The sequence below is a fragment of the Labeo rohita genome, chromosome 17 (genome assembly GCF_022985175.1).
Source record: "Labeo rohita strain BAU-BD-2019 chromosome 17, IGBB_LRoh.1.0, whole genome shotgun sequence".
In the NCBI taxonomy this organism is placed as follows: Eukaryota; Metazoa; Chordata; class Actinopteri; order Cypriniformes; family Cyprinidae; genus Labeo; species Labeo rohita.
The window spans coordinates 32,975,710-32,992,834 of record NC_066885.1 but is presented as its reverse complement, the minus strand read 5'-3'; the positions used below and the strand labels follow the sequence as shown (position 1 = coordinate 32,992,834).

At 36.4% G+C, this 17,125-nt stretch overlaps 2 protein-coding genes across 3 annotated transcripts in view; both read left to right on the top strand.

The window, feature by feature from the left end:
- Positions 1 to 54: 54 nt before the first annotated feature.
- On the top strand, positions 55 to 12,068 carry mocs3 (molybdenum cofactor synthesis 3). Its single transcript, XM_051134232.1, has 13 exons — positions 55 to 302; positions 1,060 to 1,195; positions 1,277 to 1,369; positions 2,148 to 2,268; positions 2,348 to 2,426; positions 2,527 to 2,640; positions 4,286 to 4,394; positions 4,825 to 4,887; positions 5,003 to 5,166; positions 7,922 to 7,969; positions 8,211 to 8,307; positions 10,813 to 10,920; positions 11,843 to 12,068. The coding sequence occupies exons 1-13, from the start codon at positions 204 to 206 to the stop codon at positions 11,998 to 12,000; spliced, it is 1,389 nt and encodes a 462-aa protein (XP_050990189.1). The 5' UTR covers positions 55 to 203; the 3' UTR covers positions 12,001 to 12,068.
- A 1,733-nt stretch (positions 12,069 to 13,801) lies between these two features.
- Positions 13,802 to 17,125, top strand: part of prkd3 (protein kinase D3) — a 69,986-nt gene continuing 66,662 nt past the window's right edge. For both annotated transcript variants that reach the window (XM_051133495.1, XM_051133494.1), the window contains exons 1-2: positions 13,802 to 14,196; positions 14,559 to 15,240. In XM_051133495.1, coding sequence (XP_050989452.1) covers positions 14,956 to 15,240 — 285 coding nt within the window. In that variant the 5' untranslated portion in view covers positions 13,802 to 14,196; positions 14,559 to 14,955. The remainder of the gene's footprint in view (positions 14,197 to 14,558; positions 15,241 to 17,125) is intronic.

Genomic DNA, 17,125 nt, shown 5'->3' with positions numbered 1-17,125 from the left:
TGGGTAGTGCATATTACGATTGGATGTGTCGTAATCCCGTAGTACGTGCGCTACACGTGGTCGCACACGCGTGCAAACCCGGAAGTCTACTACAGTGAGATTTTTAATGCTGTTTGTGGTATTCTTTCAGACGTTATACTTACAATTGCTAGTCACAATAACTGCTTGTTAATAATAAATTGATATCGAGGTGATTTTTCGTGATGGATGATACAGTTTTAAGTTTGAAAACACAGCTCTTGGAAAAAGAGAAAGAGATTGCAGCTTTGAAGAAGAAGCTTTTGAAGAAACAATTAGAGGAGGTCTGCATTATTCTGTTGACTCGCTGCAAATATTTTGGCGATCTCTTTAAAAAATTGGTGCCTTTGTGTGTTTTTCTTTAGTATTATGGTATTTAATGTTTTTAATAAGGTGTATTTGATGGTAGAGTTTATTATGTTTTATTGTGTTGAGTGAAAGCTTGCAAACCACCCACAAATGCACACATCTTATTTCCCAAAGACACCAACAGAACAGTACATTTAGTAACTTTCTTCGTGGGAATGGTGTGTTTGATCTGTCCCCAGCTCTGTGTTTCCATCTTATCATTATTTAGCAGATGCATTTTGTTTAAAACAAATGTAACATTTGAATAAATACATACTAGTGCTTTTATGTCTTTATTTTAGCTCTCTCTCTTTAGGTTTAGGCTGATTAGTATATATTTTTAAAATATTAAGGGAATAAATTGAATGAAATGTCAAATAAAAAAAGAATAAAAAGTGGGTATTTGTAGAAATATTTGAAATAAATCATACACTGTACAGTGTAGTTTCTTGACCTTAAGCACAAGACTAATGTCAAGCTCCTGCTTTGTAACAGTTACCTTTTTGATTTCATACCATAGATTGGAACATGAATGATAATAATAATAAAAGATTGATAGAAGAGTTGACAGTACCAGGTACCCTGGCATGGAATGGCATACTGTGGATAATTATGGTTAAATATATAGGAATCCTTGTCAGAACAGAGCATGTCTTGTCTGAAAACTGAAAACGTGCCTCTCCTGTTTTTCAGGGGAACTCAATATTAACAGGAGAGTTACAGGAGAAAGTTACCAATCTTTCACCACTGAAATCAAACACAACACTGAACAATGAAGACATCATGAGATACAGCAGACAGCTTCTCCTACCAGAACTGGGTGTTAAAGGTTAACTTTTTTTTTCACATACAACAATTTTTCTTTTCTTTTCTGAATGCATTGTAAAAGCAAATTTCTTTTTTACCACAGGTCAGGTTGCCCTAAGTAATATATCTGTTCTTGTTGTGGGATGTGGAGGTTTAGGCTGTCCTCTTGCGCAGTATCTCGCCGCAGCTGGAATAGGTAAAGTGACCATATGTGTGTTAAATATGTACATAGTACTGGTAAATATATGAGTTCATCTGTAAGTGTAAGTTTCACTGGCTGTTAGTGGCCGTACAACTAAAAGAGTTTGTGTATGTCTGTTGTTACATATACTGTTATTTAAAAGTTTGTCTATACAATCAATAATAATAATAATAATAATAATAATATAATAATAATAGTAATACTATATTTACTATATTTACTACTATTAATTAAATTGATTCAAAAGGGACAGGGAATTCTTTACATTGTTACAAAACATGTGTATTTCAAATAAGTTGTTATTTTTTACCTTTTTATTCATCTTGAAAAAAAAAACAGAAACTGATTTCAGCATTGATAATAATAAGAAATATGTCTTGACCAGCCAGTCAGCATATTAGAATGATTTCAGAAGAATCATGTGACACTGAAGAAAATTCAGCACTGATCACAGGAATAAATTACATTTTACAGTGTATTCCAATAGAAAACAGGTGTTTTAAATTTCATTATATTACTGTTTTTACTGTCTTGCCTTGGCGAGCACAAGATACTTGTTTCAAAAACATTTATTTATTTATTTATTTAACAATTACATTTACATTTTCATTTAAAAGAAATACATACAAAACCAGAGTTACCAGTCTAAATGCTAAAGTAGAAGAGATGTAGACTGAATCTGCTCTTCGTAATGGGTGCTGTGCAAACTTTCAAATCTCATTCTAGCCTCTAGCTGTAACTGTGTAAGTATTAATGCGGTGTGTGTTTTCAGGACGTTTGGGTCTGTTGGACTATGATGTGGTGGAGTTGAGTAACCTGCACAGACAGGTGCTTCATACAGAACTGACTCAAGGTCAGCCTAAAGCCCTGTCTGCTGCCCAGGCCATCAGCAGGTACTGTCCTACTCACTCACAAAACCCCATTAAAGAAGAGTTAAACGACTGAGAGTTGGCTGGTTGTGATCTCTTCCAGGTTGAACTCCTCTGTTCACTGTGTTCCATATCACCTCCAGCTCTCCAGAGAGAATGCCATACAACTCATTCAACAGTATCCACTCTCACTAATTACTGCTGATAGATTTATCTTGAACTTTTCAAAGTCCTATACAGTGCAAAACTGATTTGACACCTTGACTTTGCATCCTCATGTATGACATTGTGGCAGACTGTTCAGACAACGTTCCTACACGCTACCTTGTGAATGATGCCTGTGTTCTGACCGGCAAGCCTTTAGTGTCAGCGAGCGCTTTACGAATGGAAGGACAGGTGAGTATTATTATTATTATTATTATTTTAAATATCTGATTCAAACTGGCAGCCTGTGTGCTCTATGTTCATATTTGAAGTTTTCATTTACAGTGGTTTCAAATATTTGACAGTTCTGTCATAGTTTTTTTTTTCTCTCCCCTGTGGAACATAAAATAAGATATTTTGAGTTTTATGTATTTATTTATTTTTTGTCTGTACAATGGAAGTAAATGGGCTGCAACGTTGTTTGGTTCCCAGCATTCTTCAAAATATTTTTATTTTTGTTCTACAGGAAGAAAGTCAGTTGTACAGGTACAGATCATTTTCAGTGAATTTAAGTGAAGTCAGTTTCCCTGAAGTTTACAGGTGTTTGTACAGGTGTAACCACATAATCCACATGGAATAATAGTGGAGCAATACTTTTTTGTTTTGTTTTGTTTTGGAACAGGTTACTTTTGTGAATTGTTTTGTATAATCAATGTCAAACAATTTGGATAAAAATATCTTTATTTAAAATAAATGACACTTCTTTTGATGCTTTATATAGTGTGATTACATTCAATTTTCTGAAATCAAAATTTTGTGAAAAACTTACTTTTTTGGTTTGCCAATATTCCACCAAAATTAGCTTGAATCATATTCAGACTGCGCAAGCAAAAAGTTAGCAATATACCATGTTCTTTTATAGTGCATCAAAGAATTCAACAACAGGCACACCAAAATGGATATTAGCTATAATGCTATAATTCCACACTGCATTGGCATGTTGTGATGAAACATCTACCTGCCATTACAACCATGATTTGAGGACACTTGCCCAATTTTGGAACAGTGCCGCCTAGTGGTCAAGTAATATCAAAAAGTAACTTTTTTTGGCCTGGGCCACCTAGTAATTGCAAATATATATATATATATATATATATATATATATAATATATCCAATTTGCTTTAGTGAATTTTATCTGACGACTATGAATCTCTTTCTGTTCTGGTCTTACAGAATCCAATGATTAATGTTTTCAAAAGGAGCCATTTTTGTCTGTTCACCATTTTCATTTGTGTCAAAAGCTTACTTTTTCAAACTCTTCCTACACTTATTTTTCATATATCTCAAGCCGTTTCTGTGTACCTTATCGTGAAATCTGATATCATTGGTATCACTGACAACATTGATATTTTATATAGTATCTTGCCAAACTACTGCCAATTGCACTGAAACTTCATGTCAAATCATGAACATAATCTGCAGTGCGTGTCACTATGACACTATAATTGCTGCTTGCAAGCTGTATTTTTAAACTAAAAAATATTTCACAATATTGCTGATTTACTGTATATTTGATGAAATAAATGCAGCTTTGGTGAGCATGAGAAACTTCTTTCAAAAACATTGCAATTTCAAAGGAGTCACTTCTGATGTATTTAATAGATTTAAATATTAATGCAATTCAAGCATTTTGCATTTTAATGCAATTAAAAGATATATATATATATATATATATATATATATATATATATATATATATACATACATACATACACACACACAGACATATATATATATATATATATATACAGGATTTGCTGGAAGGTCACTAAAAGTCTTTTCAGTGAATTTGGAATTTTGCACATTTAACTTTTTTTTGTTGTTGTTGCCATGTAGCTCACAGTGTACAACTATAGAGGAGGGCCATGTTACAGGTGTTTGTACCCCAAACCACCTCCTCCTGAGACCGTCACAAACTGCTCTGATGGAGGAGTTCTGGGAGTGGGTCAGTAGTTTAAGAGTTTGCTGCTTCTTCCTCTTCTTCTTCGTCTCGACAGTTGTATTTAATAATTTCAGCCAGACGCCATTCAAACTTTGTGCATGCTATCTGTTATTAGTTTTGATGTAATTGTTTAATTTAAGGAAATTTATGAGTGGAGTTTGAAATTGACTTTGTATAGATTTTGTAAATTTGATTTATATAAAACTGGAGCTTAAAACCTTTGCATACCCGCAATTTCAATACCGTTCCTATATTGCAAGCAGTGGTATTTCCTTGTTTTGCTGCAGATCTCACCTTGAAGAACTGTTATTGAGTTATTTCTGACTTTAAAAAAAGTGACTCTGAATTATCCTTCTGTAGTGAATGCAGTTAATGTTGCAGGGTTCTGTATTGAAGGTATGACTTTAGTATGACTTGTTTTGATATTGTGCAGTGCCTGGAATAATGGGTTGCCTTCAAGCATTGGAAGTTCTGAAAATTGCGTCCGGTCAAGGATGTATCCTTTCTGCTCTTAATGACACTCTAAACTGAAACAATTATGGCTTTTATTTAAACACATCTATTACTGTAGGCATAACATAATGAAATAACTCCTTAACCGGTCAGTTCAGCCTCATTTGAGAAGCAGCTGTTGATGTTTGATGGTCAGGAGGGGCGTTTCCGCTCCATACGGCTGCGGCCCAAGCAGGCTGAGTGTGCGGTGTGTGGAGAGACGCCCACGGTGACTGAGCTCCAGGACTATGAGCAGTTCTGTGGCTCCGCTGCTACGGATAAGGTCTGAGGATGAGGAAAACTCCCACTTTCCTTCCTATATTCATTCCTGCATGTGTCAGTGATCCAAAATAATCAGCTGTGGTTAAATGTCCACAAGGCGTCACTGCGACACAGTTATTATGAAGAGTGTTTGTTGTGCAGAGACCATTACTTTCATTACTTTCATGCTACTCATAAGCTTTGAAAAAAAATGGCATTTATTTAATTAATGACACATGCACCATGCTTTGAGCATAACTTTTTAGAATTATGTTAGAAATTTCCAACTATGAGTTTTAGTGGTGATTGTTAAAGTAAGAATTGCCATTTCTATTGCTCATACTGAATTTTAACAGACCTCTAAACCTGCTGTACTGATCAAAAGTCAGGGATCATTTGGTTTTATGTATTTATTTACACTGACCAAAATTATAAACGCAACACTTTTGTTTTTGCCTCCATTTTTCATGAGCTGAACTGAAAGATCTAAGACTTTTTCTATGTACATAAAAGGTCTATTTCTCTCAAATATTGTTCTGAGCACTTCTCCTTTGCCGAGATAATCCATCCATCTTACAGGTGTATTAATGCAAAGGTGTGCCTTAGGCTGGCCACAATAAAAGACCACTCTAAAATGGGCAGTTTTACTGTATTGGGGGGTCCGAAAACCAGTCAGTATCTGGTGTGACCACCATTTACCTCACGCAGTGCAACACATCTCCTTCGCATAGAGTTGATCAGGTTGTTGATTGTGGCCTGTGGAATGTTGGTCCACTCCTCTTTAATAGCTGTGCGAAGTTGCTGGATATTGGCAGGAACTGGAACACGCTGTCGTATACGCCGATCCAGAGCATCCCAAACATGCTCAATGGGTGACATGTCCAGTGAGTATGCTGGCCATGCAAGAACTGGGATGTTTTCAGCTTCCAGGAATTGTGTACAGATCCTTGCAACATGGGGCCGTGCATTATCAAGCTGCACTCAAGTCATTTACGACGACAAACTGCAGTCAGGTCGAGACCCCAATGAGGACGAAGAGCATGCAGATGAGCTTCTCTGAGACGGTTTCTGACAGTTTGTGCAGAAATTCTTTGGTTATGCAAAACGATTGTTGCAGCAGCTGTCCGGGTGGCTGGTCTCAGAAGATCTTGGAGGTGAAGATGCTGGATGTGGAGGTCCTGGGCTGGTGTGGTTACATGTGGTCTGTGGTTGTGAGACCGGTTGGATGTACTGCCAAATTCTCTGAAACGCCTTTGGAGACGGCTTATGATAGAGAAATGAACACTCGATTCCCAGGCAACAGCTCTGGTGGACATTCCTGCAGTCAGCATGCCAACTGCACGCTCCCTCAAAACTTGCGACATCTGTAGCATTGTGCTGTGTGATAAAAATGCACATTTTAGAGTGGCCTTTTATTGTGGCCAGCCTAAGGCACACCTGTGCAATAATCATGTTGTCTAATCAGCATCTTGATATGCCACACCTGTGAGGTGGATGGATTATCTCAGCAAAGGAGAAGTGCTCACTAACACAGATTTAGACAGATTTGTGAACAATATTTCAGAGAAATAGTCCTTTTGTGTACATAGAAAAAGTCTTAGATCTCTGAGTTCAGCTCATGAAAAATGGGGGCAAAAACAAAAGTGTTGCGTTTATAATTTTGGTCAGTGTATTTTTTGAAAATTGATACTTGTGTTTACCAAGGATATGTTAAATTGATCAAAATGACAAAACATTTCTAATATTAAGAAAGGTTTATATTCCAAATAAATGCAACAAACAGGGTTTCTGCGGGTCTTAAAAAGGTCTTAAAAGTCTTAAATTGGAGCAGAAAATTATAAGCTTAATTTTACATTAAATGTTGCATGCATTGAGAAAAAAAAAGAATATATTTGTCAGTATTTTTTGTCTTGTTTTTTTCTAGTACAAAAATCTAAACATCCTTTAACTGAGAGACGTTTACTTGAGCTATTTTTAGAATGTGAACTTAATTAAGTGAGTTTATACTTAAAACTTGAATTATGTTGATTTTTTCACAAATGTTTGGAGCCCATTGGCTGATAGTTGACATTTTTCAAATCATAAATTCACTTAATTTTGATTTATATATTTACCAGCAATACAAAATACTGTGGAAGAATATCACTTTTTTTTTTTGTTTGATGAAAATAAGAAACGTATTCTAAAATCTTGCTGATCCAAAACTTCTTTGACTGGTAGTGTGAGTATTATCAATTTAATTATATTAATTTGTTAGTTTTATAAGGTATTTTCTAAAAATATGTTTATACTTTTATTCAGCAACGATGCATTAAATTGATAAAAATGAAAAAGACATTTACAAGATAGTGGTACATAAGATATCCGTTTCAAGTAAATGCATGTAATATATAAATGATAGTACATTAAAAATATTTTAGGTATTTTTAATTGTAATACTGTCAAAGATCAAATCAACACAGGCTTGTTGAGTTTTTGTCTGCTTTCAAAAACATCTTACTGTTCCCAAAAATTTAAATGGTAGTGTAAGTATTATTAAACTTAGAAAAAGAAAATTGCTTGCGTTCGCATAGCGGCCACAGCAAACACCGTTAAGTCAAAAATCAACTCAAAAACCAAATAAGGGTTTAAAGTACAGTCTAAGATGGGCACCTAATCACACACGGCCTTCGAAAAGTGCGGCGTCAGCATTCGTGTGGTGGTTTTGGTTGAAACGTTGTGTAATGAAAAACAGTGCTGATTTATTCTCTCTTGTTTCTGTTTGATTCTATTTCCAGTGTCGAAGACTGAATCTTCTAACCAAAGAACAGAGAGTCTCTGTGCAGGTAATACAGAGATTTGTCATAATTCTGAGCAGGCAGAGGAATGTAATGAGGGGTGTTTAAATTTCCATTTGGTAGTTTAGATTATATCTTTAGCAGAACCGCTCTGTGTTAGCCAGTTAATTACCGAGCATTGTGGAAGCGTGCAGCTGCTCATTATATAAAGCAGATCTGATCTGTCACCTTGCACTTCTGTGTACTTTCCTTTCTCAAATGTTACACATATATTTGTCTTTCACTGCAGGAGTATAAAGCTATTATAGACAGCTCAAGCCCTCATCTCCTCCTTGATGTTCGACCCAAAGTAGAGGTGGACATTTGCCATCTGCCAACCTCAATCCGTATCCTTTCCCATGATCCCACTTTAAAAATTATTAGACATTTACAATATTAAAATATACATAAGATGAGCTCTACTTGCGAGTCACCATTGCACTATAGAATTTTATGTTCATAATTAGGGCTGCAGATTAAACATGTTAATTTGGTTTGATTAATTATGAAAAAATGTGTTAAAATTATTAACACCTTTAATGCACCCGACCCTGGCTCAGATGCAGGACATAGAATGCAGTTAGGCCGGTGACACACTGGATGCGTGGCGTGAGCGTGGCGTTTCTGATGCGTGTCAGCTGCGTGGCGGCTGCGTCTCGTTTTCTGTGTCTTTACACACCAGAACCGTGCCAGACGCGGCGCTGGCGCGCTGCTGCTGCTGTAGGTGACATAGGGAGGCCTCCGACAGACCAGGCTCTTGTCTTCACGACAACATTTTCAACTTTTTTCACACACCTACACCTTCCAAAATCCGAAAAATGGGTAAGTGGGCTGTCTGTTTATTTCAATAACATTTACAAATTTGTGTAATTTTAAAGAGCTTATTTAGCCTACCTGATGTTGGACCGTCACTCAGAATACACACTATGTTATTGTAGTGTTATTTTTTTCATGTAATCAAATTAAGAAACAAATGGGAATTTTTTTTTTATATTTTATATGCTATGACCTCTGTATTGGACACCAGGACTCGATTGTTTAAAAAAATAAAATGACATGAAATTACTGGCAAAAATAATGGGATATTTTTTTTTTAAGTCACCAATAAATTTGGGGGTTTCAGGTTTTCTCTAACCAAAATTTGTATTAAGATGATGTATTTTTTTATTTTTAAATTACATATATATCTGAATTTATGTCAACCTATAAACTTTCCAACATCAAAATATCATTAATTAATATGTATTTGTGTACAAAATGACATATAAACATATTTTCCTATTCTGTTTTGCCTGGAAACGCTTCCAACACGCTTGCGTGTCGCGTGAAAAATAGGCGTCGGTTCTATTTCTAGCAAGCACGCGTTTTACGCGCGGCTCGAGCCGCCCCTGAGACGCGCGTCTCACGCAGGCAGTGTGCAAGCTCTAACCTGTTAACATGGGAGCCGAAATAAAAACGGACACGCCACGCAGCTGAGACGCTTACGCCACGCATCCAGTGTGTCACCGGCCTTACATACCCCTAAAATTCAAGATACAAGGGCAAAAATGCTCCTGTATGGGTTTCTCTGTTATATTTATATCACACGAGCAATAGTGCAGTATTTCCCGGAGTATATGCACGATTGCAAATATGATATTGATGTTATGCAATAGTTTAATAAACAAAAACTAAACAAATGTGTTGCATTTCATACACACTATTGTCAGTATTGTCCATTTTGCTTAATTTGGCAAATGAAAATAGTTCATCAAAGCCACAGCAGAACTGTTGTGCATCTCTGAGCAACACACAGCGGAGTTTCCTTATTGAATGAATCTGTTTTTGAATGAATCAAGTGAGTCAATGATTCAGTGACTCATTCATAAAGACTATTTAGTGGTTTTCACATGACTTTTGAGGGATAACTTCTCAGCCAATATTGATGTGCTATATATATATATATATATATTCAAAATACTGTGTGACAAAAAGATATAGTATATAAATGCTACAATTTAAACTGCATAGCTTGTTTTTGCATGGTTTCCAAAGCAGAAAGACAGATTAAAATCACTAAATTATAGATAAGAAAAACAAAAGCACAGTCTAAGTGTTAACAGGTCAGAGGTAGAATGTTTTCCATATTCACTCATCTGAACACAGTAACATGTTACAGTCATTTGTTTTTCCTGTAAGGGACTGTTTATTAATGTCCTGCAACAGTTACTGTTATTAAAAAAAATGTATTGCGTAATGTTTATGACGCATGAAATTTCATATATTAGTCTAAATTTTGGCACTCGTTTCTCTGTTGCTATACAAATGTTTTGTGCCACAGCACACATACTCAACTAATTACGAATTAAAATGATCACCTACTATAGTGACTTTTTGACCACGCGTCCTCTTTCCCTCTGTCCAAGATTGAACAATTTTATAAAATGACTTTGTGAACTAAATTACTTAAATTAATACTTTTACAAATAAGATTAGTTAATATTATTAACTAATGCATGTAGGTGTCATGAACTAACAATAAAAAAATGCTTATTTTGTACACTTTTCATGTTCATTTTTGCATATGGTAATGCATTTTTAACATTTAACAAGTAGTTTATTTATGCCTAGATTAAAGAGATCAATGTTTAATTTAACCTGGCCCCCTTAAGAAAAAAATTAAGTCCTGTGCTGGTGGGAAAATGAGCGGATTTAGTGATTATTTTCTTGCTGTCTTAATATTTGATATGATATTTTGTTGGATGCTGTGCGAGTGCGAGAAAAAGCCTAAAAGCCGTTTCGACAAACCCGTTTTAAGAAAATGTAAAAATCTATTTAATTCCCTCTGTTAATTTTCTTACATTGCATGACAGACATTCCACTTTCTAGTTTAGAGAATAAAAAGGCTGAGGACATCACACTTTTAAAAGATACAATTAGTGACCTTAAACAGCAGATGAACATCAAATCTCAAGTCCCAGGTAAGAACCATTTTAAAAATCATTTTTGTTACATGCCATTTTTTGTAATCAGTGTTTAACGCTCCATGCTCCTGCTTCTCAGTTCTTTTTGCTCAGACAAACATGGTTCTGAAAAATAAGTGCATACTAAATGCACAGGCCTGTGTTGAGCTGTGTTCTTAAGTGATCCTATCTTTATACACAGTGAGCACTTGTCTGTATGCCAGATGCCCACAGCCAGCCTTCATTAGACAAGTTGAGTATTCTGAGCACAGAGGAGGCCTAATCTGAGTTTTCTCAAGCTAATTAAGCATTTGGATCACAGTGTTGCCAGCTACCTCGCTTTTCTTGGATGGCCGATGAGGTGCTGATGATGCAGTTGCTAAGCAATTATTTTCCAACACTGAAATGGCTTAGTCATCAGAAACAGCTGGCCCAGTATTGAATAATCATTTATTTTCGAGTCTTGTATTTTTAGATTTTAGTATTAGCATTTATTTGATCGAAAATTCAGTAAAAACAGTAATATTATGAAATATTATTACCTTTTAACAGAACTGTAGAAATAGAAATGTTGAGACTTGTAGTCAGTGTCACTTTTAAAACTTAATGGTAGTGTGTCACAGTGTCCACATAAATATTACATTTTTCATGGTTGATAAAAATTCGGGTTTGGATCACAGGTATTAATTACATTTTACAGTATATTCAAATAGATAACAGTTCTTTTAAATAATAATAATTTAAACATTTTTTTATATATATTACTACTGTTTATACTGCATTTTGGTCAAAGAAATGCAGAAACATAAAAAAAAAAACACCTTTATTTCAAACTTTTAGATATGTGTGTTTTATTTGAAAAAAATATCTACTTTGCATGCTGTGTGATTGGAGAGACCAAGCTTACTTTGTCTGTATGTTTACCTTTATTGTCTTGTAGTATTTGTGGTTTGCAAACTTGGGAATGACTCCCAGAAGGCTGTTCAGCTCCTGGAGAAAATGTCTGGACAAGAAATTGAGCAGATCACTGTGAAGGACGTCACTGGCGGATTGATGGCCTGGGCTAAGAAGATAGACCCCTCTTTTCCTCAATATTGACATTGTCATTTATCATATGTATATATTTTGTGAATGAAAGCAATAAAGTTTTTACTTCTGTTATTTAATTTATGCTATAATTTGTAATATTTTTTATGGTACCTCATAATGCAGACTGATTTCTTTATTTATACTAATTCTAGTTCTCTGTACGTTTAATTTCAAATTAAGATTCTTGAATTAATATACATTAGTTATCACTTGATAAATTGTATCAGCACAGTATGCCTCATAATTTATACAGTTTTTAATGCAAATTATATAGTTGCATTCATTAATTCATTAATTTAAAATGTGTATAATATAAACAAAATAAAATTGATCATTATTTATATTTATGTATGTAGTTTTTTTTTTTTTTTTTTTTTTTTTTTTTACTTGATCAGCCCTGAAAAAGCAATTTCACATAACAAATGTTTACACAACATCCACATGACAAAATAATAGTGAATTTTTTAAAAAATTTCAGAAGCTTAAAATTATTCACTCTCCTGTGTGTTTTGAGGTACGTGAGTGAACTGCTTCAGATTTTTTTTTTTTTTTTTTTTTTTTTTTTTTTTGCTTCTTAGCATTTGAGATCCATCTTTTCACACTAAGGAAAATTGTGGGACTATAACAAAGGGTGAAAACATTCAGTGATGCTCCAAAAGGAAACACAATGCATTAGGAGTTGCAATAAGAGAATATGCTAATCAGGGCAAATTATACTTGCCTTCTGGAACATGAGTAAATCTCATATGTAGCTTCTGAAATAAAAAATAAATAAATAATATAATAATAAAAAAAAAGATCTTTGAACAAAACAAGAAAAACACCACAGCTTCATTTTCAAAGGTTTACACCCCCATCTCTTAATGCATCCTGTTGTCTTCTTGAGCATTAATGAACTCTTGTCATATTTGTGCGAGTCCCTCAACTATCCCCAGTTTGTAAAGCCTCAAAATCAGTCACTGATAGAAATTTCAGAGTTTGAATTTGCAGAAGATGCATAGATAGATAGTGCTGAACATTTGCAGAAAAATGTTCAGTTACTGCTCAGTTAACAATAGACCAATTGAGAACCACTGTGATTTTTTTTTCTTCTGGGTTATGTAAATATTTGTTAGTGAAATAGATTAGTTAGGACAGTACCAAATAAAAATAAAAAAAAGCCATTTTTAGGATCACTCCTATTTATTTTTATAAATTATTAATGTGTATGAACTGTAGCTATAATTTGAGCTATAATAAGGTAATTAAACATTATTAAACAGTGCTTAACCCATATTTAGTCAATGTATATTGCAACCATTAGAAAAAGAATATATGTATAAAGCTTTCATATTTATATTTTATGTATTTATATGACTTATTGAACCATTGCGTTTATATAACATTGTCTATATCGGAGTCCAGGGAGTGAATTTTAAGGGAGGATGGGGTTCTATTTCAAAATGTAGAGGACTTCCATCTTTTATCCTCATAATAACCTCCAAACGTCATGCACATTTCATGAACAAAATAATGGGATTTTCTGCATCTGTGGTTTAAAAATATATAATATGTCCCGAGCTATGGTCTCCCCAGTAAATCTTGACCATTTCCACCACTGTGTATAAACATATGATTTATCGTGTAATCAGTGCTTTGATTATGAGCAAACAGTCTGAGCTTTGTGGACAATCACACATCGCCCTAAGCGACGAATCTCGCTACAATGTAACTAATATTCCGGACGCTATAAAGCGTTATTGCGTCATAGTGTGGGGAATGACGCCGGTAGAGGGCGCGAACACACGCTCGGCGCTCACATAACGGAAACTGCGCGTGAGAGACATGCGCGTCAGGCAGTGAGAGAAAGAGAAAAACATTTCTGCACTTATGAAGCTCAACTTCACTTCTTCAGCTCGACAGACCTGCCATTTCCTTCAGGTTTTACTTTCTCTGTCTGTACGGCGTTTCTTATTTGCCCGCGGAAATGGAGAGCAGATACTGAGGCGCATTTAAACGAGTACAATGCAACATGAAAAGAGGATAGAAAGTTTTCAAATCGAGCTCATGTAGGGGACTCTACAACCGTGCGATGCTTTACTGGGTAAACTAAGCCCCAGAAGCTTAAAAAAAGAAACCCCGAGGCGTTCAAGTCCTCGTTTTCCATTGATAGCAAGCTTTTGTCATCTCTTCACTTGTTAGGGAAACGCCTTTCCAGCATTAAAGGTATGTTTCCTCTCTTTTCCTCTTGTCTTCGGTGTGTCCTTTAAGATTTATTCCGTCTTGAGATCCAGTTGTTCATGATGCATGATGCTAAAGCCTGAACAAAGACATTGTATAACTTGTTTTGCTGGTATTTGTGGTCTTGTGCCAGTTATGTGATCTAGAGTGGGAGGGTCTCCAGATGTGCTTCCAGATGTGAGCTGAGTTCTTCATGGCAAAAGACAAAAATGTGCAAAACTCTTCCAGAATACAAGAAGTTTGAAGTTGTGCTTTGAAACGACTCGTTATGCGTGTAGATAATGGCTTGATGAGCAGTGTACAGGGAACTGTGGAATAAAGACTTGAATCTGTTTTGTTTCAAACAGGAATGAGAGTTGAATGAGGATCTGGTTTACAATGGAAGCCACTTTGTCAAGCATCATGCTGGCATCCTGATCGCTCAGCCGTGGAGTGACACCCTATCAATCCAACATGTGCAACATGTGCTGGAAATCACACAGCCAGCCATGAAGCATGCTATCCGGATTGCATGTTTTTAGAGGGAAACGTAGCGAAAAATAGGCACCTTCTTCTTTGGTCGCGTTTCGCTGCCTCGTACGCCACGGATTTGCACATGACTGCGGCGATTCCGTTCACCTGCCTTAGGACAGAAGAATATTGTGTTTAATTAAAAACACAGCCCCGTTCACTCATTGGATATCAGCCACGGGTTCAAAGCTTGTCAGTTTTACACGGTTTACTTTCAATCTGCGGAGGAAACTAATGTCTGCCAGTAGTAGCACCTCTCCTCTGACCTTACCTAAACCCTTCGTCCACTCTCAGCATCAGACTGCACCCCCAACCCCCTCTCCATCACCCAGCCCTCCGGTGCCACTCTGCGTCCGTCTCTCCAATGGGAATCACAGCGTTCCGAGCCCCACCAGCTCCCTCCATGGAGTGTCCTTCCTCCTTCAGATCGGACTTACCAGGGAGATGGTCACCCTGGAGCCGCACGATCTGTCCCTCAGTTCGGTGAAGGATTTGGTCTGCTCCATAGTCGATCAAAAGGTAATGACGTCTCAAGGATATTTCTTATTTGCATGATCTACTCGCTTACCGATTCTAGGTGCTCACACTTTATGACATCGTTTCAAAGACGGGCCTACCTTTTTGCGTTAAAAAGTAATGTGCTTTTTAGACTACAAGACTATTTTTGAAATTGAATTCTGGTAATTTCTGTAAAAGGGTAAGACTAATTGACTGATGCGAGTTGTTTCCTGTAATCTTCAGGAAGTTGATTTAGGTGGATGAGCATGAGGAGCATTAGTGACTGATTAAAGAACACATTTTCATTCAGTCTCATCTAAATCTGCTTTGATCCACATGCATTTCCACAAACACAGCAGATGAGGTGGGATGCATGTTGCAAGCAGCAGATTTCCGCTGTTATGATGGCGAAGGCAATGGCTGTGGATTTCTGACCTCAGTCATAACTTAGTATTATAGTAAATATATGATTTAATTTAGTGTAATTTGAGTGCTTGGGTAGTTTGAAGAGAGAAAAAGCTGTGGTGCCGAAGGCTATGTGGCTGCAAATGTGTTGCTGGGCCATTTCTGTGGTATTTTGGTGGTTGCTAAACCTTAAATGATTTTAAGGCAGATTTTCAGCCTGATTTGCACCCCCGAACGATCGTGGGCGTGGCCCGATTTGAGGCTTGTCACAAACTAACAATTTTTTTTTTTTGTCCAAAAAAATCCTCTATTGTGTGGTGTCATTATGATTATTTAACTGCTCCCGATCGAGAAAAAGTGTCCCTGAACACGACTCGTAAATACCAAACATGTTTGATATTTAGGATTCTTAATCGGGGTGCCTCTGACATGATACCCACGATAGCCAATGAGAGCAAGCAAGCGTCACTTAACGGATGCCCCGTGCTTCTATAGCTGAAACTTGGCAGCCACAAAAATGCCATGAAAGCAGAATGCATCACCTGTTTTCTTTTTTATACTTTGTTTTTCACTGTGAAACAAAACGCACACCAGGAGAACCAGCTGACAACGTTAAACGTCTTCCATTTGTTTTTCTTCTCTAGTCATGTTTGATCTTGCAAGTCTCCGTAAGCCCTGTGAAATCGTTCCTACAATCAACAAGTGTGTGGTCTCGCAGTCTGGTCGAATCGTCTAGTGTGTGCGTTCAGTGGATTATAAGGCTAAAAATCGTCTGAAACTGTCTTCATGTCTGTGGTCTCCCATGGTTTTAAAATCGGTTAAGATTTAAAAATCGTCTAGTGCAGGGGTGGTGAACTCTGGTCCTGGAGAGCCACAGCCCTGCAGAGTTCAGTTCCAACCCTAATTAAAACTCACCTGCCTGTTGCTTTGTAGTAACCCTTCAGACCTTGATTAGCTTGTCAGGTGCGTTTGTTTAGGGTTGAAGCAAAACTCTGCAGGGCTGCGGCTCTCCAGGACCGACGTTCGCCACCACTGTGCTAGTGTGTGGCCAGCTTAAGACAATTGTGTGTAGGATAGATAGATAGAAAGAGACAAAGAGACAAAAATAGTTTAACAGTTGCATTTAGAAGTCACAAATATTTTGAGACAGACTACAATTTTTTTGTTTTTGTTTTGTTAACTACAGGAAAACCAATCAGTCCAATTAATTACAAAAAAAAGCCTGCTAAATGAGAACAGTCTGAAGCACTGTGCTAAAATGCAAATTTTTGATCAACACTTAAGCCATCTCAGACCACACGATTTTAGCCTTAATTTGGCACGATCTGCTTGACGTAGGGTGTTGTGGGGATTTGTAAACAACAATCCCTGTCGGGATGCAAAATTTAAAAAACTACATGAGATGAAACGATTGAATCTTGCATCCCGACAGTGATTGTTGTTTACGAATCCCCACAACACCATAGTGGACAACAACCGATGCCATGTCTGCGACGAATTA